At 40.6% G+C, this 27,046-nt stretch overlaps 1 protein-coding gene across 3 annotated transcripts in view; it reads right to left on the bottom strand.

Moving 5' to 3' along the window:
- LOC117427083 (polypeptide N-acetylgalactosaminyltransferase 9) overlaps nucleotides 1-27,046 on the bottom strand; it is a 57,294-nt gene that overhangs the window by 10,970 nt on the left and 19,278 nt on the right. Inside the window, exons 1-4 of one of the 3 annotated variants that reach the window (XM_059032722.1) lie at nucleotides 25,984-26,242; nucleotides 25,304-25,478; nucleotides 17,686-17,883; nucleotides 13,694-13,811 (exon numbers count right to left, since the gene is read on the bottom strand). In XM_059032722.1, the coding sequence (XP_058888705.1) occupies nucleotides 13,694-13,811; nucleotides 17,686-17,883; nucleotides 25,304-25,478; nucleotides 25,984-26,161 (669 nt within the window). In that variant the 5' untranslated portion in view covers nucleotides 26,162-26,242. Of the gene's footprint in view, nucleotides 1-13,693; nucleotides 13,812-17,685; nucleotides 17,884-25,303; nucleotides 25,544-25,983; nucleotides 26,243-27,046 lie in introns of those variants that run through there. The other 2 variants (XM_059032723.1, XM_059032721.1) reach the window with 2 other exon arrangements.

Below are 27,046 nucleotides of genomic sequence, written 5' to 3'. Positions count from 1 at the left end.
TTGGAACTGTTTGACTGCAGTGCAGCAAAAAAAAAAAAAAAAAAAAAAGAAATTGCAAAACACAAAAAACCCGTCCAAGACCATTCATGATGCTGCAAGGTTTTCAGCTCTGTTAACAATGCCAAAGGACGCTTTGCGGGCCACCGTGTCTCAGTGTACATTGACACAGTAGTGAGAGGAGCCCATCTGTGTGCATTCAAGCTATTTTGCACATATTCTGACTCTTGTTGTCATCCATATGTGATGGATGTCATGAATCTGTGAGGATGATTAACAGCAAGCCCTCATGCAGGGCTCTAACAAGGGCACCAGATCCTCAGGTGTTGTATCCAATGCACTCAGGCATTGCATCCAGGAGAATTCATACGTGGATTCGTGTGCTAAAGAGAGAAGAAATCACTGCCATGCTTTTTCAAGGACATATAGAATGAGTTGCATTTATATAGTAATAGAGAATATGCAGGAACATTACTTTTTGTTTGTACTGTTGTCAGAAATACCTTCACTGCTAGCCATACCATATGCATCATAAGGACAGACAGCTCGCTATAATTCCAGCGTTAGCAGCAGGTTCTTACTTGAGCTAAGCCTATAATGAAGTCAATGTTGCTGATGCATTTGTGCTATGAAAGTGCCTTAATTAAAATAATAATAATAATAATAATAATAATAATAATAATAATAATAATAATAATAATAATAATAATAATAATAATAAATTACAGCTTCCATTGTAAGTTTGTTTACAATTTTAAAGCCACACAAATATTATTGCAACCCATCTTGCTGCGATATGTATATTAAACATGCTTTGTGTGTGTGTGTGTGTGTGCGTGTGTGTGTGTGTGTGTGAACAGTTGGCTTGTTGTCTCAGGCCATTTACTAGAGACTGGCAGCACAATGGCTGAGAGTAGATTCAGAGAGAGAGAGAGAGAGAGAGAGAGAGAGAGAGAGAGAGAGAGAGAGAGAGAGAGAGAGAGAGAGAGAGAGAGAGAGAGAGAGAGAGAGAGAAAAGAAAGGGAAAGGGAATTTATTCACTAGTTGAAATTCTAAATGCTTGGAAAAAAAAATAATCTGAGTCCTTCAATAACAAACTGAATTTCTCAAGTAGGTGATGAGCAATTGAAATGCCTCTTTCAGTTAATTGCCAGTTTTGCCAGCCTGGCTGCTGGTACATTCAAGACCATATTAAGCGAGGTGCTGCTTTCCATTTGACCTGGCCAAGGCCAACAGCTTTATTTCTTTACTGTAAAATTCTGAACAAATTCACGGCTGAAAAAGAAAACAATGCATGCTGGTGCATAATCACATGCCGTCTATAATGTGGTTACAAGCATTATGCATCTTTTTAATGCTGAGCTTAAATATATCAAATGTGAGATCTGTAGTTAAATATATACAGTGTGTGCACACTGGTTCAAAAAAAGTATTTCTTAAACAAATCATTTCATTGCTCCTTTATTTGCCAACCTTCCAAAGTTTGTTCAGGGACCTCGTTTTGATGACTGAGTAACAATGGAGTTATTCTGTAATTTCAGAACCACACAAGGGACTGAATAAGCTCAAAGTGAGGGACCAAGTGCCTTAGCAAAATGCAAGATGCCTGTGATTTCCATTTCCGGCTGAACACTGTGTATGTGTGGGAGCTGGGGGTCTCTCTGTAGGGTAGGTGTGTGTAATAGACAGCTGTAAGTAGGGGGTCTTGATGCTAAATCGGGTCTGTTCTATTCTCTCTACCTAATGCATGTTTTATCTCTCAAGCTGCTCTCGCCCTCAGGCTGGTTAGAGCACAGCGCTGTGATTTCCTTGGCTGTGATTTGGGAATTTGTGAGGTGCACTTATCCTTCCTGGCATGTATCATAGCATATGAGCATTGCATATGTGTGCTTTCCAGAGAACTGGTTGCTAGCTATATGCTGTATTAGGTAGTTTAAATAAAGATATAGCAACAGCGTGGTTTACAATGCTGCTTCACTGCGCTACAATGGCCTTGACATGAGGCCAAGCCCCAGCACTGCCTGTTTGCAATGGGATTGTGTTGCTGTTTAGAATGGACCACGATGCATCAAGCGTACCGTTTCTGAGTGTGCTTCATGTTTGTGTGAGTGAGTACTTGAAAAACAAAAGACAGAAAAAACAAACATCAGCTATGCACTTGTATGTGATGACTGGCGATACTGTGGAAAACACCCCATATTAATCCACAGCACTATATATTCCTAGGAACATACACTGCCATGCATTCGTTATGCCCTGTGTACAAAAAAAAGAAAAGAGGACAATAGAAACAAAACAAAGTAATCTGGAAGCTGAACCTGTTTGTCTTTATTCTTTCCCCGAATCACTATGGGAGTGATGGAGTGATTACCGAGAGGCCTTCTTCTGCACCAGGCAGTGCATTTCATAACCCTGCTGTGAGTAGCATGGAGCTCAATCCACTTGTCGGTTCCTGTGCCTCTGAGTACGCTCCTTCCATGTTTCCATGACGGCAGGCTTGTCACATTCAGAGTTATTTTATCTGAGGAGATGAAGTGAAGAGCAGCAGCGGGGCACCGTCGGCTCCAGCTTTAAGCAAGGGGCTAATATAAAGCTTGCAAGATTTCCAGGCAGCAAATCTATAGTACAAACACCTAGTACATTCATTGGTTAATCTACAAGCGTATTACCGGCAAGTTCCCATTAACCTACAAGGTATATGAACCTATTTCGCAACTCAGTCTTGCCATGCTTTCGAATTACCACCTCACTCCCCAACCACCACCAGCTCACTCCTAGCCTCACTCGGGGGGAGGGGGTTGTATACGATGCTCCTCTGCCTAATATTTTTGTTCACCAGGATGAACACTTTTATTATTTTATTGTTTTTTTTTTTTTAGAAGGCGGCACCGGGATTCTCTGAAGGATGAGGTTGTGCTCCAACTATTTTTAATCTACGCATTATTCTTCACCTATTGTTGGGTCAATGTTTTTGGATACCTGTGAGATTTGTATTCTAATAAAGGTGGTTAATTAATGCAAGATTGTCCTGACTGAAAAGGTTTATGTGTGCATATTGGGGCTTACTTGTATGGGAATGACATGAAACACAACTATGTCGTGGCAATGTAGCACAGACTCACATTCAATTCAGTGACGTGCTTGAACAGCGCAGAGGCAAAACAATAAGCAACATTGTAAGGTACAGGCTTCTCTTTATTTGTCAGGGGATGTATAGTGCTAACGTAAATGTTCAAGCAAGAGATGTACTGCCAGACCGCTAGGGTCAAGGGTTACATTCTTGGTAGGGAATTGCAGTTTCCCACTCAGGGAAAGGTCGCTGGCATGCAATGAAAGAAAAGAGGTCAAATCAAATTAAATCAAAATCAAAAGGGTACAAGCATGGTTTCAAGATTTTAAAAGGAAATTAGCATGTCACTGTATATTGGAAAGAAATTCACACTGAATGGCAGAGCACCTGTGATCTAATGGAGATGGACAAGACACAAGAGAAAGGGTCTGTGCCTCTCATGCATGACCTTTCATATTACAACATTTGATAAATGAATCCAAGTATACAAAGTCTCTGCTCTGGGGGTTTTATAAACAGCATTCCTTATGGTATTGAAGTCTACTCTGATTAGTGCAGAGACTGAAAGATGGCTGTATCTGAATTGCATTGATAGCTTTGCCAGCTTAGCAAACCGTATGATATTCACACACATCTCAGCACAGTCACATCGGTTATTGATGGAAAGGGAACGTTCAATCTGCCATTTGTTTTATTTTTTTTAATAACAAAGCAAGCGTTTCAAGTAGCTCCTGTGTGGGTGGGTCGTACTCCTATCTCATTTAGTGTGATCCGGTTCTCAGTACATCCATGATAGCAGCTTAGCAACAGCAATGACTTCAGTGTTAATAACGAATCAACTGTTTCTTTTTGCTATTAGCAAGGTGGTGTTGATAACAAAGAGTTAAAGGAGGCACAACTGGTGCTGATCTGCGGGCACTTGAAATTCCTGTGTGAGCACAGAATGAACCAACCCTTTTATACCATCTCCAATAATTAGTTCAAACGTGTTATAGCTTTTAAAATTACATTTACAGTGCAAATACTGGGCGATTTAAAATAATGGTTATATACATTGCTCACACTGGCCCATCTGTTAAGAGTTGTTCCAAGAGCTGCTGTTTATTGCTTTTAAATTGAAAATTAAGCTTAAGAACAAAAGGTGTTTGAAGTCAAGCAACAATGTGAAAATGATAAATAACACAGAGCCGGTAAAGATAGCAGATACACACCCAATTTATATTGCCTGTAGTCACTGCAGCAGACCGATCCCCTAACAGCAATTCAATCCTACAGGATGCTGCATGCCACAACACCAAAACCACAAAGAATGCTCCAAAGCAATTCAAACCAGCAGCTTTAGGGCTACAATGATGTTGGCTGTAAACTAGGAACAATAAAGAAATGTGTTTAAAAAAAAAAAAAAACAGTCAGCAAAGGATTAAGTTCCGAAGCATTATAAGCTTCTCAAGAATAATGAGGCATTAAAGGGATTGGGTGTGATTAACACCCCTGCACAGCCAGGTGAACACACAGGCGTGTCTGTTTACCACGGCAAGACCTTCTATGAGCATGGTGGAAGGGTTCAATCTTTAATTCCAAGTACGAATGGTTTTGGGAATAAACAAAATGTTAAAATCACCCCCGTCCATGTACTTTTAATTAAAGGGGGGGAAAAAAGGATTATTCATAATCTAAAAACAAGCAAACAAGCAAACAAAAAACAACCTCAGAGCAGCTTCTCAACAAAATACATCCTTCATGGTTATTCTCCGATAAATGTACCCTGCTGAGGATAATTTGTCTCTTTGTTTGAATCCAGCTTCTCAGTTCCCTTGTGGATTTACTTAGCAAACTCGGAATGACATTGAGTGTATGAATAAATAGGAGCAACACCCCAGGGGCTCCGAAAGACATCACACAGCAAATTGTAACACGAGAAACACTGGATTTTCTTCATATAGTCAGTGTAACGGGCAGTGTTGTGAGATACACTGGTGTTACAGATTCTGTCCAGTCTCCTGTCGGTGAGATGAGATGAGGTTAAAAGCTCTAACACCACGGATGCAGACGAGCCCAATTGGTTTAGACGGCCGCTTGTGGTGCACAGGGTCACCTCCGCCCAGTTACATCAGGAAAAGTAAGACATTTACACACCTTGATCTAAACCAAGGGAAATCATGTGCTTTCATTTCTTCTTCAAACTGCTATCATCATACAGTGCATGTGCAAAGACTTTCAATGTGCCTTGTCTCCTGTCTCCCATTCTGCAATCTCACCTACTCTATTGCCTTTTTCAGAGATATGTGTGTGTATATATATATATATATATATATATGGGACGGTTCCAGAGGTGGGGGTGGGGGTCCTGGGGGTCCGGACTCCCCTCCCCCTTTCGTTAAAAATGTCAGAATATTGTTTACTTTAACAGTATGTTTCGTATCAGGTATCCCCCCTACATGACAGTCTAACTGATTAGAAAATAGATCAGGGATCCCTTGGCCACGCCTCTCAGCTGAACCTATAAACATTGGCTGCTCAATTGGGAGCTGAGGTCACATCTTCTGTAACATCTGTAATGCTGTGTATTAAACAATATAGTGAGTTTCCAGCACAGCTCACAAATGCCGAGTCTGTTAATTGAAGCTGCAGTAGATACCAGCACTGACTTACCACTGGCCTTTGTCTCTTGAAACCTTAGTGGAAGCAATATGTTTAGTTTCCTCGGCTCCACACTCCCACACGCAGCTGAATTTCACAGCAATCTCTAGATCAAGCTTTTCATGTCATTTAATAAAATTGGATCACTGCTAATATTCCTCAGCACTCCCACGGTATGACACAATAACGTTTGATACTGTAAGAGTGAAATCGTGAGGTTTCACTGTGGTTCCAGGTGAGCTGTGGACAGGGGCACTAGAAATACTGCACTGTACTTGTTCTTACCCCTCTGGTGTGGGTCTCTGTCCTGTTCAATAGGAGCACAGTGATTAGAGCTACTCTCCTGGGATCCTGTCAGTGTAGGGCCCCTAGCTCACTGATGGAGCGGGGTTTATGTTCTGTCTATCAGAAGAAGACAATGGTCTCTCCACTGAAGCTCCTGACAAGTGTTAGATGACCTTCACTCGCAGCCAGTGTCAGTGGAGTGTCAGCACTCAATTCACATCAATTCACAGAGAAGTCAGTTCCACATAAAAACTAACAGCGTGTTGACCTGTCAGTGACCCCAGACATTTAAAAAAAAAATTACTGAAAGCGAAGCTTTCAACAAAGTGCTAACCAGCGACTCGGGAACCCTTACTTTTAAAAAATGTCAACATTTCTTGTACTTTTTTCTGACGCTCTGACCCCCAACAACTGGGACTGTTCACTGCGCACCATCAGTTACCTTAGGCTGGGACAGGATGGAAATAAATTATCAACACATTTCCAATAAAGCAAGCTGCTGGCCTTGTTTCACAATCAGCACGGAGGGCTGAACCCGTTCTGTATCTGTCAATGAGGAAACTCATTACCAAGAAGAATGCAGTTCTGTATCAATTGATTTGTACTGTACTTGTACTGCATTGTGTGCTTATTCCTCTGCCCTGCATACTATTGTATTTTATTTGATATTGTATGCCGGTATGTTGTTCTTGAGGTTTGCACCTAACTTTATAATACCGAACATACACTCCATAAATAAACCACTTAAATGAATGAACTGTGTTAATTAACAACCCATTCGAATCCAATGACGAGCATTCAAAAACATAAACATCTGAATGTGTGAGAGCAAAAAGCTGTTTACAGTCTCCAGGGGGCATGGTGTGGGTTAGAAAGATATTTTTATACACGAAATCAGTACATCAGCTAACAAGGACTGTATGTTCTTGTTTTTCTCTGCTACAAGCTCTCAGAATTAGCTCTTTTCACTCTTTGGCACGAAAGCTTTTCATAATGCACACATTTTTTTTGCCAACAGTTTTTTTTTAAAAAAAGCCATCAAGATGTGAATAGAAATGTATTAGACTGTGGAGCACAATGAATTGTCAGTGGATCTCTAAAAGTGACAGACAGTTTATATGACGGTCTTTCTGAAGTGCATTCAATTCTTATGAATGAATTCAGTGTTTTCAATGTTCAGCATTGTATTAAAAGTGTTTTTAAGCTAGACATTTAACTAACACATGACGTTCTATTTAGAACAGGAGGCTCTTTAGGAAATTAAGATTTATTTAAATTAAAATGTAATATTTAAAATAAAAGTAATAGGTTCCACCACAATCCAAGTGTAAAACCTAATTATAAAAAGGTACAAGGCAAGAGAAATGAAGGCCTGCATCCCTTGAAGAGAGCTCAAGGACTTTAAAATGACCTGTTTTCCTCCCACAGATTTTTCTTGGAGACTTGTCAATTTCATTTTAAAATACGCTTGAAACAGAAGCAATTAGTCATTTGACATTTCCCAATGTTAATGTTAAATGAAAGGTAATATATTTTTTAGAAAGGCTTAACAGCACTGTGATGTATGGCAGTGCATCTGTGCCCATATTAGCCATCCATTCAATGCTGTTATTTCAGACAATGTTTGGTATGTCTCATTAAGGTTTGTACAGTTATAAATAGGCCGACCAAGTGCACAGGGTCTTCTGATAGCAAAACTAGTTTGTTAAACCACAAGAGGTACATCGGGTGTGTAACACATGCTGTAATGCAAAGATTTAAACAGACTATGCAGCATTTGCTTTCAATTCAGATATAAACGTAATACACTTGTTAGTTGGTAACACTTTACATTAAGATTGTAATTATCGTAATTGCATACGTCATTTCATTACACAACACGGCATGTGTAAATACAATGGTTACAACATGTAAGAGCCCAGCTACGCAGATTAGAGAGGTCGTTTACTTTAATACCTTAATAAAGCAAGAAGTAAACGATCAAGTGAAGGAATGGATTCCTGCATTCCAAATCATTCATGAATTGAGAAAGAGAAATGGTGGATCCATACCAAATGTTCTTTTAATGAATACTGTAAAAAACAAAACTGCATGCTCAGACTGCATGTTCTCAAAGTGCTTCATCGTGGCTGATTAATCTATTCATGTGTGAGTACTGGATGTTTCTGTATTGTACTAATAAAGCAATTTGTTCTTGTCACGTATACAGTGCAGAACTTTACAATTCAGCTAGGAATTGTAGCAGCATTTCTATATATTTGTTCATGTCAATCTTTTATTGCATGTATAATTACAATGTTCCTGTAAGGATGGTACACATGGTTTTTCCTTAAATGAAAAAGGTTACAGCTTTTAGAAAATATGTTCTTAGTCCCATTAACTGATAAAAACACATTCCGCTCCTAAAAAAAAATGCTGGTGCTGGGAAAAAGCAATCAACTAAATGTCATGTCACTGTGATGTTCCAAAAAGGGTCAGTTAAGTAGTTTTATGTCAGCGTCAATAATTCTGTTCAAAATTACCTACAAAATGTTATTTTTACAGCAAATCTAACAACAGCCTTAGCCTTCATGTTTTTTTTTTTTTGGAGTAGACATTTTAATAAAGCAATACCCTTAAAACTGCCCTCTCCTAGAGAGTCAAGGTTACGTATCAACTTAAAGTATGTGGAGCACAGCTTGTCTTGATTTTGAGTGCTGTGTTTGAAACATCGCATGAAAGCAGCAGAATATAATAGACAATGACCTGCTAGGGGCTGCACTGTGTGTGTGTTGAGTAGAAGCAATGCAACTGCAAGGGCGATAGTGTGTGATGAGATGCTATACAACTGCAAGGACAATAGTGTGTGATGAGACACAATACAACTGCAAGGACGATAGTGTGTGATGAGACACAATACAACTGCAAGGACAATAGTGTGTGATGAGACACAATACAACTGCAAGGACGATAGTGTGTGATGAGACACAATACAACTGCAAGGATGATAGTGTGTGATGAGACACAATACAACTGCAAGGACGATAGTGTGTGATGAGACACAATACAACTGCAAGGACGATAGTGTGTGTTGAGACACAATACAACTGCAAGGGCGATAGTGTGTGATGAGACGCTATACAACTGCAAGGACGATAGTGTGTGATGAGACGCAATACAACTGCAAGGACGATAGTGTGTGATGAGACGCAATACAACTGCAAGGGCGATAGTGTGTGATGAGACACAATACAACTGCAAGGACGATAGTGTGTGATGAGACACAATACAACTGCAAGGATGATAGTGTGTGATGAGACGCAATACAACTGCAGGGGCGATAGTGTGTGTTGAGACACAATACAACTGCAAGGGCGATAGTGTGTGATGAGACGCTATACAACTGCAAGGACGATAGTGTGTGATGAGACACAATACAACTGCAAGGATGATAGTGTGTGATGAGACGCTATGCAACTGCAAGGATGATAGTGTGTGATGAGACACAATACAACTGCAAGGACGATAGTGTGTGATGAGACACAATGCAACTGCAAGGACGATAGTGTGTGATGAGACGCAATACAACTGCAAGGGCGATAGTGTGTGATGAGACACAATACAACTGCAAGGACGATAGTGTGTGATGAGACACAATACAACTGCAAGGATGATAGTGTGTGATGAGACGCAATACAACTGCAAGGACGATAGTGTGTGATGAGACACAATACAACTGCAAGGATGATAGTGTGTGATGAGACACAATACAACTGCAAGGACGATAGTGTGTGATGAGACACAATACAACTGCAAGGACGATAGTGTGTGATGAGACGCAATACAACTGCAAGGGCGATAGTGTGTGATGAGACACAATACAACTGCAAGGACGATAGTGTGTGATGAGACACAATACAACTGCAAGGATGATAGTGTGTGATGAGACGCAATACAACTGCAGGGGCGATAGTGTGTGATGAGACGCAATACAACTGCAAGGGCGATAGTGTGTGATGAGACACAATACAACTGCAAGGACGATAGTGTGTGATGAGACACAATACAACTGCAAGGATGATAGTGTGTGATGAGACGCTATGCAACTGCAAGGATGATAGTGTGTGATGAGACACAATACAACTGCAAGGACGATAGTGTGTGATGAGACGCAATACAACTGCAAGGATGATAGTGTGTGATGAGACACAATACAACTGCAAGGACGATAGTGTGTGATGAGACACAATACAACTGCAAGGGCGATAGTGTGTGATGAGACGCAATACAACTGCAAGGATGATAGTGTGTGATGAGACACAATACAACTGCAAGGACAATAGTGTGTGATGAGACACAATACAACTGCAAGGATGATAGTGTGTGATGAGACGCAATACAACTGCAAGGACGATAGTGTGTGATGAGACACAATACAACTGCAAGGATGATAGTGTGTGATGAGACACAATACAACTGCAAGGACGATAGTGTGTGATGAGACACAATACAACTGCAAGGACGATAGTGTGTGATGAGACGCAATACAACTGCAAGGGCGATAGTGTGTGATGAGACACAATACAACTGCAAGGACGATAGTGTGTGATGAGACACAATACAACTGCAAGGATGATAGTGTGTGATGAGACGCAATACAACTGCAGGGGCGATAGTGTGTGTTGAGACACAATACAACTGCAAGGGCGATAGTGTGTGATGAGACGCTATACAACTGCAAGGACGATAGTGTGTGATGAGACACAATACAACTGCAAGGATGATAGTGTGTGATGAGACGCTATGCAACTGCAAGGATGATAGTGTGTGATGAGACACAATACAACTGCAAGGACGATAGTGTGTGATGAGACGCAATACAACTGCAAGGATGATAGTGTGTGATGAGACGCAATACAACTGCAAGGACGATAGTGTGTGATGAGACGCAATACAACTGCAAGGATGATAGTGTGTGATGAGACGCAATACAACTGCAAGGACGATAGTGTGTGATGAGACGCTATACAACTGCAAGGACGATAGTGTGTGATGAGACGCAATACAACTGCAAGGACGATAGTGTGTGATGAGACGCAATACAACTGCAAGGACGATAGTGTGTGATGAGACACAATGCAACTGCAGGGACGATAGTGTGTGATGAGACACAATACAACTGCAAGGATGATAGTGTGTGATGAGACACAGTGCAACTGCAAGGACGACAGTGTGTGATGAGACGCAATACAACTGCAAGGATGATAGTGTGTGATGAGACACAATGCAACTGCAAGGACGATAGTGTGTGATGAGACGCTATACAACTGCAAGGACGATAGTGTGTGATGAGACACAATACAACTGCAAGGGCGATAGTGTGTGATGAGACGCTATGCAACTGCAAGGATGATAGTGTGTGATGAGACACAATGCAACTGCAAGGACGATAGTGTGTGATGAGGCGCTATACAACTGCAAGGACGATAGTGTGTGATGAGACACAATACAACTGCAAGGATGATAGTGTGTGATGAGACACAATACAACTGCAAGGACGATAGTGTGTGATAGGACTCTATACAACTGCAAGGGCGATAGTGTCGGCGGGTCACTGCTGAAGGAGTGCTAACCAGGGTTTGAAAAGCCATTCTCCTGCCTTCTATAAGTGTTAGCAATACTATCACTGGACCATCATTTAAGAATATGCAGCTATTTCAAAGACAGCATCGTACATTCAAAGCTGCTTGCTGGGACCTCTCCTATGATCTAACTGCAATCACCCCATGATACTCTACCTACAGCAAAGGTACAGTGCATCTCTGTAGCATTGTATTTCTAACCCTAACCCTAACCCTAATCCCTCTCCTATGATCTAACTGCAATCACCCCATGATACTCTACCTACAGCAAAGGTACAGTGCATCTCTGTAGCATTGTATTTCTAACCCTAACCCTAACCCTAATCCCTCTCCTATGATCTAACTGCAATCACCCCATGATACTCTACCTACAGCAAAGGTACAGTGCATCTCTGTAGCATTGTATTTCTAACCCTAACCCTAACCCTAATCCCTCTCCTATGATCTAACTGCAATCACCCCATGATACTCTACCTACAGCAAAGGTACAGTGCATCTCTGTAGCATTGTATTTCTAACCCTAACCCTAACCCTAATCCCTCTCCTATGATCTAACTGCAATCACCCCATGATACTCTACCTACAGCAAAGGTACAGTGCATCTCTGTAGCATTGTATTTCTAACCCTAACCCTAACCCTAATCCCTCTCCTATGATCTAACTGCAATCACCCCATGATACTCTACCTACAGCAAAGGTACAGTGCATCTCTGTAGCATTGTATTTCTAACCCTAACCCTAACCCTAATCCCTCTCCTATGATCTAACTGCAATCACCCCATGATACTCTACCTACAGCAAAGGTACAGTGCATCTCTGTAGCATTGTATTTCTAACCCTAACCCTAACCCTAATCCCTCTCCTATGATCTAACTGCAATCACCCCATGATACTCTACCTACAGCAAAGGTACAGTGCATCTCTGTAGCATTGTATTTCTAACCCTAACCCTAACCCTAATCCCTCTCCTATGATCTAACTGCAATCACCCCATGATACTCTACCTACAGCAAAGGTACAGTGCATCTCTGTAGCATTGTATTTCTAACCCTAACCCTAACCCTAATCCCTCTCCTATGATCTAACTGCAATCACCCCATGATACTCTACCTACAGCAAAGGTACAGTGCATCTCTGTAGCATTGTATTTCTAACCCTAACCCTAACCCTAATCCCTCTCCTATGATCTAACTGCAATCACCCCATGATACTCTACCTACAGCAAAGGTACAGTGCATCTCTGTAGCATTGTATTTCTAATATTTGGGTAGCACTTTACATTAAGTGTCTCTAATTACGGTGTATTTAATAGCATATACAATACTGCCGATGCTGGATGAGCCCCCCAACACTTAACTCATCTGAACTATCCTGCAGACTTGAATCCTTTAGAAGCCAGGGAGTATATCACATTTACAAACTTGGATTGCCACGCCTCAGCAGAATGACTTCTGTTCTAATTTGACAAAACATTTATGACATATGCCTGTCACAAAACCTTGATGACACACATCAGGTGCTACAGGCAAATGAGATTGTACAAAAAAAAAAGAGGCCGCCGACTGGTTTCTTTCAGTCTTGCCAGATCTAATGAAGCCAGTTCACTACTTGTGGGTGTTTAATCAAGCCCAGCCATTCTGAAAGAGCTGAGCTTCTGAGTTTAACCTAATCTGTAAGCGCTAAAGTGAACCTAAGACTTCAATCATTTCCATTCACAGATTCAGGAGAAGCCAGGTCTTCTCATAAAAGCAAGTGAGAAAAATGCATTCTTTTGAACTGCTTAAATGCTTTCCATCTATTAAAAAAAGAAAAAAGGAATGGATTGACTGCATTGGACAAAGCGGTTTAGCTATGCTTTATTCTACCCTGAATACACTGGCAAGCCATGTTACTTACTGTGCAAGTTTACTGTTACAGACACTTGGATTCCTATGTATGAATGCATTTACTTTTTACCGTTATATAACACAGAGAGTCTCCCCCAGAACAATTTCAACGCTTTGCTAAACATATCAGGGATGGATCCCGCGGTTAGGGCAGGTGTTTTGTCTTATATGGAAATGGATTTCCTGTCACTTACCCTCATGCCTAGTTCTATGTTTTCCCCTCCGTAAACCTCCATTCCTGGATCCAGAAGACCAATTTCTCCAAAGTAGTTGCGGTCCACCACAAACGAACAGCCAATCATTGCTGGTGTCCTGGAAAAAAAAGGCTGACATTTATGAATTTATAATGCCAAATATGTACTTTCTCTGTAGGCTGACAGACATGGTTTTAAAGAAGAAGAAGAAGAAGAAGAAGAAGAAGAAGAAGAAGAAGAAGAAGAAGAAGAAGAAGAAGAAGAAGAAGAAGAAGTGGTACAGAACAGATATTGTATTGCTTTATTTCTTGTTAAATTCGAAGCATTTGTATTTGGTGTTGAGACGTGAGGTTAAGCATTTTCCAGTGTGCTCCAGTCCAGCTCTACACAGTGCTTGTGTCGACAGTGCTGACCTGCAGTGCCGCCTCACATGCTCTATTGCCTTGCTCTCCCTCGTGGGACACAAGCAGCAGCTTAAAGAGTACAAGGCTGTCCCTGGTTCCATCCAACTAATTCTAATTCTGTTTTCCCTTCTTTGTTACATTCCAATCAGACACCCACTTTGCAAATTCTAGAATGTTGTACTGTATTAATTCTATTAGCAGTGCCCTAGTAAAAGCTTGTGACTGTAGGTTTATTATGTACTATATGTGTCATAAAAGAACAGCTGAATATACCCAAATTTGGTATGTTTTAGGGGTAGGCTTCAGCGCAAATGGTGGATCTGGTTTATATGTAATAAGCACACTGTTAATTCATTTGTACATTGTAACTATGCACAATAACATTGTTATGATATGTAAGTGCACATGCATTTTACTAAGTAACTACTATGTAAATACACAGTAATTAGAGACACTTCATGTAAAGTGTTACTGACTAGTATAATGGGCTGTATAACGAGTATAATATCTGAAGAGGTTCAATTCAAAGTGGGCCACTGTATCTCCAGAATAAGGGAAACCCATTGGCCTAAGGAGGCTGTGTGGTCCACTGGTTGAAGTCCAGGGCTCGTAAACAGCAAGTCACTGGTTCAAATCCCACCTCTGCCACGGACTGACTGACTGTGTGACCCTGAGCAAGTCACTTCACCTCCTTGTGCTCCACCCTACAGATGAGATGTTAAATCTATGTCCTGTTGTAAGTGACTCTGCATATAATGCACAGTTCACAGCCTGCCTCTGTAAAGCGCTGTGTGGTGGTAGTCCACTAGGAAAGGCGCTATATAAAGATATTATTATTATTATTTTTATTATTATTATCATTAATGGAACTGAATAAAAAATGGATCTTTCAAAATGTGGAATGGTTGAAGCCAAGCATTGGCAATACACTTAAGCATTGTCCAATGAGGGATTTAAACTTTTTAATCAATATACAGGGCCAGCCCCCATCATAAACCAGTCACTGCCACTAGAATAACAAACTGTAAAAGAAAATGAACCAGTACTGTCGCTGACGAATACACAATTCAAATGGATGCCACGTATGAAGAGTAGGGGCTCTTGCTTTGGAGACTCTCTTTCAATCGAATTACTCTTTAAAGAAATCGCTTACAGCATTGACTTTCCTTTGTGAATTCATAATACTTTTGGGGCAGTTACTCTCAGCTATATAGTGCATAAGATAGGTGTAAGAAATTGGAAAGCTGAATTCTCCATTTGTGATCTAAAGTGCTGTTTATAACAACTGGGACTTTTATTTGACAGGCTGACAAATAACTTTAACAGAGCCGAGGGGGGGAAAAAAAACGTATTTGTAAAATCTGACTGCCATATTTTCCTGCTGTTACGGTTGCCGTTTTCTAGACAAACCCCTACAGCCCACATGCACCCTGAAAGCAGTTCTCTTCTTTGCACTGTGAAGTCAATAACTCTTCACAGTCACTGAAGCTCAAAACAACGTGCAATTCTTGCTCAATAGCACGGAAGCAACTGTTATTGTTTAATGGCTTCTGATGGGAGACAAGCTGCACCTGTGGAAAACACTGATTTAATTAAAAATCCATATTAATGCGACTGCTCAAGCAGAACTGGAAAATATCAACTGCATTGCGAAAGATGCCTTTTAAAGCCCATGGCAGAAAACATGAAGGGAATCATAAACTGATTCCATGGTGCTTGTTGAACCCAATCTCGGACCACAAAGCACTCTGAGCTTGAAAGGACGGTGCTTTGACAGCACACTAATTGCATGAATCTCATTTATTTACACTGACAGCGTGCCTCTAGTAGCAATCACAACTGCATTAGGCAATCGACAAAACATATGCGCTGGTGAAATGCACAGTCCCATTAAATAAAATAATACATTTCAAAAACAGATCTGACTGGCACTAGACTAGGACCCCCTAGTCAATACATCCACCAAAACGACAATGTGCAGGATCTGCATCGCAAGATGAATGGAAAAAGAAAAAATCAACACAAATTCATTATGGAGATTGAGTGTGGCACATTCTGGGGGTCTCTGTGAATTGCTATGATTCTTGTTTGTGCAAATGGTTGATCATTTGAATCCGGGAAAAGCTGGAACAAGCTGTAGGTGAAGCTATTTCGAGGACATTTCACATTTACATGAAAAGCAATTTTAGAAAATGTTTTTAAGCAGCTTGTAGATGCCTAAATACCAGGTCTGAGATGCTTGTTTCTGAAAGAATGCTTCCCATTGCTTAATGCAGAACAATTCAGCCACACAGCTTAGTACTGTGGGTACTCTGTGTCCACTTTACTGGTATTGCAGTTTAATATTATTTATTAATGGACCTATTATTCTACATGCCCGCCTATTATGATTCAATCATTTACAAATGTGCCACAGTTTGCAGTAATTAGTACACTTTTACTGTGTAAGGACCACTCGATAATGCATCGCCATAAATATTTTGTGTAAAAAAAGTCATTAAAATACTGTAACGAGGGAACAGTATAATGTCAATAATGTTGTTTTAACACTTTACATTCTATTTCTAGTTGCTATGATTTTACATAGTAGTTACCTAGTAAATACATGTGTACTTACACACAATGACAATGTATTATGCAGTTACAATGTACTTAATGTGCAAATCTACTTACACTATGTATATAGTAATTAGAGACACAGTGTTTTTTTGATAAACTCTATACTCTGGAGTTACCCTGTGAATTTGAACATGGTGCACCTGTTTTGTGATTAACCAGTTCAATCAGAAATGCACACGACCTAGCGCTGGCATATCACTGGCAGATCAACACAGGTCCATGGTCCACTCTGCTTTAACCCTCTGCCTTCTCTGCCATGTTACACTAAGGGTAACCCCTGAGATGTGACATCATTTATTAACTTGCAGAACTCTCAGCCTATCCAATTTGACATGAAGTCGCAAACGGACAGAATTGATGGCTTCCTGCACTGCAACCTTGACCAGTATGAAGGACTGTCTGACTTTAAGAGAGCTGTTCTGTTGCCATGGCGATTCAAACAAGGCCAGGTATAAGGCACCATCTCCTTTGCATAAGCATGTGGTAGCTGTGCTTTGGAGAGCACTCAGTGCTGTGGACTGTGGAAGGGCCACTTCAAACCCATCTATTATGACTTGAGAGCCAGCAGACTAGACCTTGATGGAGACCACAACCAGACTGCTGATGTAAATCCCTTTACATACCCCACTGTTATAAATATATAGAAAGATAAATACATGAGTGTAACTACCTTGACATCAAAAGCCTAAAAGCACCTCCATGTTTGTTTCCAAACACACTTTCCATTGACAAAGGTGTCAATCAAACCGAAACATTGGGAAGTTGGATATTTTGAGATTATAATAATAATAATAATAATAATAATAATAATAATAATAATAATAATAATAATAATAATAATAAATCACATGATATAATGCAATGGTTTTTGAACAGCCTTTGCTTGCAAAGCTTTAGCAAGCTCATTGTTTTTAGGAGCGGTATGTTTTTGTAAAGGGACTCAGCCTCAGCCTTGCTCATTCTCCTTACCTAATGGGAGCTGTCTCGTCTCCCTTGTCCAGCCAGTCCTGGGGCGGGATGATGTACATGCACCACAGCCCCCAGTTATAGCCGTGGGCTGCATTGGCGTACTGCTGCACCTCGAACGTGTTGTACTTGATGTTGTCGATGGCTGGGAGGAGGATGCGGGTGCGGTCCTCCCTAACTCTGCTCAGAATCGGTTCAGCCCTGGAAAGAAAGGACAAAGAACATTGCAGCTTGTCAAGAGGGGAGGCAACACTCCTTGCAATCCCTGCTTCATGCAGAAATGTGTTTTTATTCAGTGAGGCTCATCACAAGGACAGCTGGTGATAGAGTACACATTGCTGTGGCTCAATAACACAATACTGCTTCTTGTAATGCTATTTAGGGTTATATTGAATGCTATTGGTTTGTTTTTTTCTCATGTGAAATTAAAAGTACGATGCGTGAAGGTTATGTTTGCTGCTCCCTCACAAAGTTAGGGCACAGTATATCGATTTCAGAATGAACAACAGGACTATTAATGCAAACACATAGTAGAAAGATCTCTAGACAATGGTTTACCAGCTGTGTCAATAGAATTAAGAGAACTGTGCAGTTACCCTCTGAATTAACATTCAAAACCTATTTATGGTTTTACAATTAATGAGGATGCTACATGAATCCTACAGATACCCAAGCCAGTTGCTAATATAATTACTGGCGCTGTTGCACTGATTTCAGAACACATCCCTGCTGTCACATCTAACTTTGATCAAGCTATATAATGCTGTGTAAACGAGACTGTGAGACAGAGAAACCAGAACTCATTTCCATTTAGTATCAAGCTATTACTGTGCAGTCATGCAGGAGATTTCGAGCTGCATTGAGGGAATGTGCCGCTCGGGTATATCCTACCTGAAGTGCTACCATTTCTCAAGTCAATGCATAATGTGTGCTTTTTACTTTAACAAAGACTGGCTTGGATTGTCTTTGTGCCTGTGATTAAAAGTATGAACAAGAGGGTTGCACACAGAGTCAACCTCTCAGGTGTGACATCACCAATTGTCACCAGAGCATCCCTCTATAAAGCATCCTAGTAATCTGCAGGAAAAGGGATTAAACACTAGTCACCAGGCCATTACAAATGCGGCCCGAGAGGATCTGGAGGTATACAAATTCAATTTACGACCTCAGCAAAGGCAGCTCCTGAGACAGCGTGAAGAATAACTGCCTCTGGCGCGCTCTCAACGTTTTATTTTTCCCCACTGCCACTATTGGGCCCAATGGTCTCGGCTCTTAAAAACTGAGCGTAGCGTTACAGATGTGTGCGGGACGGAGGAGAAGGGGAGGGGAGCGGAACTGCTGACAGAAGAGTCCATGTGGAGTTCTGTAGGAAGCTCTGCACAGTGTAGTTTACTGTCAGCCAGGCTCGCATTGGTTGTTATTGCAAGTATGTAACTGCAATCGTTTCTGAAAATGGTAATGCTTTACATTAAGCGTCTTGTATTACTGTGTATTTACATGACAGTTACTGAGTGATTACATGTGTACTTACACACAATCAACTTAACCTTAAAGAAACTGTCTGCATTTTAAAATTCAGAGGTTGCTGGAATTATCCACAGCACTGTCTTTCCGCTGAATCCTAATGACTGTAAAGGTCAATGCTGTGCCTCAAGGCATTGACAATATTGATGGGGACGAAAATAATAAAAACAAATCCAAAAGGCTGGTCAAAAAACCACAGGCGGTGGATCAATAATGGATCTGCAACACTGGTTCTGTAATCTTAACACCTTCTCCCTCATTACATATGGGATGCAAGATTGACTTTATTAGCAAAACCCCTGCAGCGCAAAAATAGCAGCATGTCAACGCAGTCATTCATGAACAGACATCACCTTTCTCTAGATAAACTGCACTGCACTGTGGAACATCCTGCAATCCAGTATTAAAGTTGTCAGGGAGATTTCTCAGGGGTTTGCAGGCTCCGATCTCACAGAACACTGCTGCTGAGTGCCAGGTAGGCTAAACGCATGTCTCGTTTTCATCTCATTATTACCATGCTTCATCAGTGGCACCGCTGCCTTTGAAACACCGTACTGCATTAGCCATGCAGCACAGGCATGTTGAATTGATGCTGAATACAATGACATTGATATAAAAGACAGTTGCCCATGTTTGCTACTTTCTTGGTTGTTTTCTGTATATCGCTCACCCAGCTATACTGTACTATACAGGCTTCTGACTTCAGTCCCAAGTATGACCTCATCATGCCTTTACTAACAGGGAATACATTAAGCTCCTTATTAAGCTCCTTAGCATTTGGGGATCTCACTCAGGCCCTCAAAGTCATATTAAAAGTCTATCCTGAGACATTTACATGGAGGGAATTCTATGAATATTATGGCGTATTTACATTTGGGATGCACCATTATCTTCCCTGTCAGCTGGTTTCTATGGAAACAAGGTGCAACGCTGTAGTGCTTGAAGGAAATAAGAAAAATCATACAGGAGTCAGAGCAGTTTACTTCACAGCCGAAAGCATTTTTGCCATTGGGAGATTCATCATGGTTGAATTCTTACTGTATACGGCTGGTCTCAGTAAAGTAACAGAGATGCTGTTTCAGTGGAACCCAAGAGTCTGAAAATCAGGTTTCGGGCGTGAGGATGCAGCCGAAGCTCCAGAGCAGGTCTAGGATTTCCTTTTTAACTTGGCTTTACAGACCCAATGACTGGTACCATTAAATAATGTTGACATTTTATTCTGTGACCGAAACAAACTATAAAGACTGTGGTTGCAATTCAATAATAATAATAATAATAATAATAATAATAATAATAATAATAATAATACACTGTGTTTATTTCCTATTAATTGCTGCCAATGTCATTCTGCTGCTTGCTGTTGCAGCTCTTCCCATGATTTCAGGAGATGATTTCAGTGACATCAATCTTAAGGAAGGAGACAGGTGAACTCACATTGCCAGTCCCAGTGAAAGCAATAACCTATACGACACATTCAATACACATCTGTGAGTGCAGATGAAACGACGAAGCAGTATGCACAGAACAAAGCTGCTCAATAGAACTACCCTATGGGGAAGGATGCAGATCTATCATGAGCAGTGCCCAGGCTGGGAGCGGACGCTGGATTGCAGTCTCCTTCAAATCAGCTTGTTTAATGTAATCCTCCATCTCTCCTACACTGTCCTTGGGAGCTTGTGTACACAATTTACTGCACTGAATGCTAGTCATTGTTCAGTAGGTCAACGAGCAGTGTAGGGCCTGCGTTTTACTCCAAACACCAATTACAATTCTAAGCCGAAGAGCACATTGCTCAACACTGTTTGCATTGCTCTCCTAAATCAAATGGCTCCATTTTTTGGTTTCGTTTTTTTCTGGTTAGGTAATTTTTTGGGGGGGTTGCATGTGTACTGATGATTTGGAGTAAAGAGCATTGAGAATACATCCCATAGTTGCGTTTATTCAACTAACAGTCAGATATCTAAATACAAAGGGAGCTTTGTGAAAAGTCCTGTTTTAAAATTCAAACATGGTTTGGTAACAAGCTTTGAGAATCTAGCTCATTGAGCCGAATCCTGAATGGATACAGTACATGTAAAATCACAAATACAGCCTTCAGCTAAAAATAAACGTTATAGATAATAAACTACTTTCATAGACATTAAAGCAGAAGGTTTTACAACTCTTTATTTGAGGAACATGCCTTGCATGATAGGCAGAATACAATACAATACAATTTGCTCTTATATATAGCGCTCTTCATGCGAAGCATCCCAAGGCGCTTTACAACAAGACTCATAAACAAACGGCTAACAGCCCAGCCTAACAGTAAGCACGTGAAAACAGATACGTCTTTAAACCTGACTTAAAAGATTACATTGGAATAGAGTTCCAGAGACGAGGCGCGCAACAACTAAAAGCTCTTCTTCCTCCTGATTGTAAGAGACTGCGAGGAATCAGCACAAGATCAGCACCTGCTGACCGCAGAGTGTCACTGGGAGTATAAGGTACAATCAGATCCTGCAGATACAAAGGCCCAGATTAATGAAGGGCTTTAGAAGTAAGAAGCAAGTAAAAATGAAGAATATCCTATGGTATCAAAGTTGGGTGGCCCGTGAATTCAAATTTGGTAACACTTTATATCGTGTCTCTAATTACTGAATATTTACATAGCAGTTACTTAGTAAATACATGTGTACTTACACATACTTGCAATGTTATTATGCATAGTTACAATGTAAAAGGGTTAGGGTTAGGGTTAGGTTTAGAGTTAGGGTTAAAGTTATGTTTAGGGTTATATCACGCAGAGCCTTTTATGTAGCAATTGTCCTGACTAAGCCCACCTTCTACAACAGCAACCCCCCCAGACATCCTGACAGCTGTAATCCAGCTGGGAGTGTATTTCTGCTTGCCTCTCTCATGCTTTAAGGCGCAATTTGCTCCCATTAGCCTGACACATGTTGCAATATGAAACGCTCACTCCCAGCAAGGACTGCAGGACATCAAGAAGGGTTTTATTTTCTTGTGCTGCTCGACTGCACCTGGAAGCTCAGTGGAAGCTCAGTTTATCCAGAGAAACGATGCAGTACTGTAGGTCTCTCAACAAATTGCCAGAGCCTAGGAAAAAAACAGACACCTGCCAATGGAGCTCAGAACAATGCATTCGGGAAATTAAAGAATATGAGAAAGCCAGCACCATCTTTTATTAAACAAGAAATACGAGTTGCACCTGAACAAGTCATATCTATCCAATTACAGTATGGAATCACTCACAAAGGAAAGCCATGTCAATGTGATGCGAGTTCCCTAGTGAACCTGTGGGTTTGGAGAACACTTTACAGAATCTGAAAGAACAGTAATCCCCTCTTTGGAAAGCGAACATTGTCTAACGCATGTTATTGAATGTAAATAACCTGAGCACAATCCAAAAGCATGTGTTTCGACCATGCACACTGGAGGAGTCCTGCAGGATTATAGTTCAGATGGGCTTGATATGTAAAGGCATGCCACACCACAAAGGAATAATGAATAATTATAGGAAGAAGGATTTTTAATAAGGTCACCTGCAGTTTGTGGAGCTTGGATTTCATTGGAGTGCTTTATAAACTGCCTCTACTGACCCTTCGCAACTACCATTAACACTCTGTAATTTCAATTGGCTACATTAAAAAAATATGAAAAGAAGATACAGAGAATTCTGCAAAATGCACTCACTATCTTGAGGATGAATGCATATTGATATACAGTCTATTTAGCTGAGAGATTTTCAAAAGCACTCTACGATTAGAGTCCAGTCCTTTGCTTACTAACCAACAATCCCAGCAAAAAATAACCTTAAAAAAGACTCCTGAAGGTCAATTGTGGTGAAGCATTTCAGTGTCCAGAAATGGATTGAAAACCATGTTTTGTCACATTCTAATATGTTATTTTTGAATTGCATTACAATAAACTGAGACTCAAAAATAACACTTAGCATTGCAAGAGTTAAAACTTTCTAATCAAAATCACTGAACTGGGTAATGCAGAAACACACACATCTTCCCCAGTAGGGACTTTAAAATGCATTAAATGCATTCACACATACACACACACACACACACACACACACACACACACACACACACACACAGCTGACAGCTGCTGATAGATTCAAATGAAATATTTTGAAGCCTGAGTGATAAGGGTTGAGTTTTCAAATAGAGCATCACGTGTTGCTGAGGGAATCACATAAGGAGAAGAGCTGATGCCTGAAATGTCTCGTCCCTTCAAAGCAACCCAAGTCCTGCTCCAGCCGAGCACATTAAGAGCAGTCAGGGTTAAAGTATCCAGAGGCACTTTTACTGCCAGTGCCTGCCAAGTCCCTGTTGTTATCAGCAGGAAGCCATGAGCTTCCCCCTGAAGGCAGCCGTATTCACCTCAGTGCAGAGAGGGACCATGTACAGTTCCAGATCAAGATGGAGAAGCTGATCATTGCAGAGCTATATTGATATATTCCAAAAATGGTTTGGATCTAACAGACAGACACACACACTGACGCAAAACCACACAATATATGAACCAGGGGTGTCTTTAAAGAAGGCGGCCGGGGCAAAAGCACATATGAAAGACAAGGAGTTCAAGGAGAAGCCACAGCAATAACGAGCTTGGGAAACGAAAGTGCTGACCAACCCCAAGACATCACTTATTTAAACACCAGCCTAACGAGACAAATCTTCTCTTTGTCTACCTGAGTGCGATTGATTACTGAGTCATGCAAGTCACTTTGTTTTAATTCAAGATGAAATTAATGCAAAGAAGAAAGCGTGCAAAGAAGAGCGACCAGAATTATTCCAGGTTTAAAAGGCATGTCATATGCAGACAGGCTAAAAGAACTGAATCTATTCAGTGTTGAACAAAGAAGACCACACGGCGATCTAATTCATGTATTAAAAATTCTACAAGGTATTGACAGTGTCGACCAAGGGGACTTTTTCGACCTGAAAAAAGAAACAAGAACCATGGATCACAAATGGAGATTAGATAAAGGGGCCTTCAGAACAGAAAATGGGAGGCACTTTTTTACACAGAGAATTGTGGAAATCTGGAACCAACTCTCCAGTAATGTTGTTGAAGCTGACACCCTGGGATCCTTCAAGAAGCTGCTTGGTGAGATTCTGGGATCAATAAGCTACTAACAAACCAAACGAGCAAGATGGGCCGAATGGCCTCCTCTGGTTTGTAATCTTTCTTATGCTCTAATACATCTGTTAGGATATGAGGTATTTATTATTGCTGTTAACTTATTTGGTTTGCTCTCTGCCTGCATCACACATGTTAGTAAATAGAAATGAAAAACAATGAATGCAATGTAAGATAGCTCGTTCCAGGGAGCTCTGGCATGAGCACTGTTTCCCGATCTGCTGAAACAACACATGAATGATGATTAGAATGTATGGTGTTTAATGATGATTGGAATGTATATTGGTATTTCCTTGGTATTGCATGGATTCTTATAGGATAGATGGGGAACCAGGCAAGGGCATGACTATGGTGCTAATTCTATGCTAGCACAATAAGTGTCTTTGTTTTTTCCTGTGTTGTTTACACAGAAAGGCATTTGAGGGCTCTTTAAATGTGTCAGTACTGGCAGTACGAAAATGAACTTCCCTCAAGGTCAGGCATAGCATCTCGTGTAGGTTAAATGCTGGATTTCTTCACTGTCCAGCCTCAACCACACACTGTCTCCAGGGCTCTCTGAGCTGACAGTCTCAAACTAGGTGCCAATTAAGGCCAGTTGTGTTGCTTGTTTTGTGATAAGCGTGGATGTCAACTGGAAATTGGGTTGAGACCCTCTGAAGTTATTTCATTAAGCTCCTTATGCTGGGCCCCAGAGGCACACAAAACCAAGCAGTGCCCTTGACAGCTGAACTCTTTCTTTCTTTCTTTCTTTCTTTCTTTCTTTCTTTCTTTCTTTCTTTCTTGTGCATTCCATAACACTACCTGTTACAACCCCCCATAACCTTATTTTCTTCTTCTTTTTTACTGCCAAACGGACCTTTATTTTTAACTGTAAAACCCCACTGCCCGCCTTTCATAGACCCACAGTAGATTTGCACCACATTAAGAAAGCTTGACTTACCAGCCGATGTTGAACTCCACGTGGGCATCAAAGAAGCCCACGACAGGAGCCGTGGCTGCCTTCCACCCATGGATCCTGGCTCGGATCAGTCCTTCCCTCTTGCTGTTGCGCACGATTTTCACGAGCCCCGGGTACCTCTTGTTCACATACTGGTCCAGGTTGAATTTCAGCTCCACTGCAGCAGAGACAGTGACAAAGAAACTGCAGATGTAAAACGAATCATCCTGGCGACTTGACTTTCTGTGAGAAACAAGTTCAAAATCAATCATGTGGCCAACTGTTTGTGACTTAAGCTTGTCAGGCTGATTAAAAAGCTTTATCAGTTACATTGTACAGATTGTTCCAGTATTATAATTTGCTGCCTTATAACAGTTAAGATGCAAGGTTATTCAATGCTACAACTCTCAACTATTAAGTGCCATACTGCATTTTTCAATGAGCTTTAATAAGCCTTGGATTATTGAATTCAGTTTAATTTTTTTTCGTTATAATCACATAAAAAATGACGCTGCTGTATGATCACAGTTGGATGAGCAGTTTCCAACAAACTGTATCGCTGACAAACCAATACATTTGGACGCCTGCACTACATCATAATAACATTCGTATACATTGTCTATCTTTCTTATTTGTAAAGGTAGTCTCTAAGTAGTAGGAGAATTAACTTATACAGCTGTTACCTGCTTGGAACAAACTGCATGGATGTAAAACACTGATCAATACTCGAAATATTCCCAGCAGGTCCCTGAAATCGTCTCCGTTCAGCTCAGTAATATAATCCAAGGTAGGGAAGTGAGTTTCTGTCACTTTGCTTCCCTGCCATATAGTGTAGCTGCCAGTTTCAAAGTCTACAATCATTTATTAACGTGTGGCATTATGTTTCAAGATGAGGGGGGCGAGTCCATTGAAACGCTGGTGAATAAAAATCTGAACAACCCAGGCACACAAGAGTTTATTTAAAGAGCCTCTAAATAACCCAGAGAGACTCCCAGACAGTTACATGCCTGTCATCACGAAGGGTGCTTCTCTCTGTATAAGCATGTGTAGGGGAGGTCAGAGGGCAGCAGTGTCAAAGGTAAAATGAGTTCATTATTTCAATGGGATGTTTGATCAATGCCCAGGTTTACATTCAGGAAAAGACAAATAGAGGAACAAATATAGCATAATGATAATAAACACTGGAGCAACAGAACACAGAAAAATGCATAACAAAGTAAGGGAAATATAATAATAATACTAATTCAGGAGTTCAATAGGAATTTATCTTGGCAGTCTGCCAAAAATCTTGACTTTAATTATTACAGTTTAATTAAATACATGCAAAGACTTGAATACAGGAAGATTTCCCCTGGTTTGTTTTAAAAAAAAGGACACGTTTTATTTTAAATTAAGTGTCTTTAATTCTCGTAATTGTGTAATTATGAAGCAACTAAATGACAAATGTTGGCAAATATCTTTTGTTCATTACAATGCAATTATTATATAACCGATGTGTAATTCATACCTTAATCGCAATGTAGATAGAGACCATTTCAAATCTTACCAATAAATAAATATATACATCTTGAAAAAACTCCATGAGTTTACAGTAAAAGCTAGCAACTAGTACTTCTGTATTTAATCAATATTTAATAAGACGAAAGGCAACTCATTTACAACAGCTCCTGTATTGGGAACGCTTTAATGAACCAACACAGACTCAGCGTATTCCCTCTTTAAACGCATTATTTATAATAATGCCTT

Source organism: Acipenser ruthenus, chromosome 11 (genome assembly GCF_902713425.1).
Source record: "Acipenser ruthenus chromosome 11, fAciRut3.2 maternal haplotype, whole genome shotgun sequence".
Classification (NCBI taxonomy): Eukaryota; Metazoa; Chordata; class Actinopteri; order Acipenseriformes; family Acipenseridae; genus Acipenser; species Acipenser ruthenus.
The sequence above is the reverse complement of the archived record's forward strand: the minus strand, read 5'-3'. Positions and strand labels throughout refer to the sequence as shown.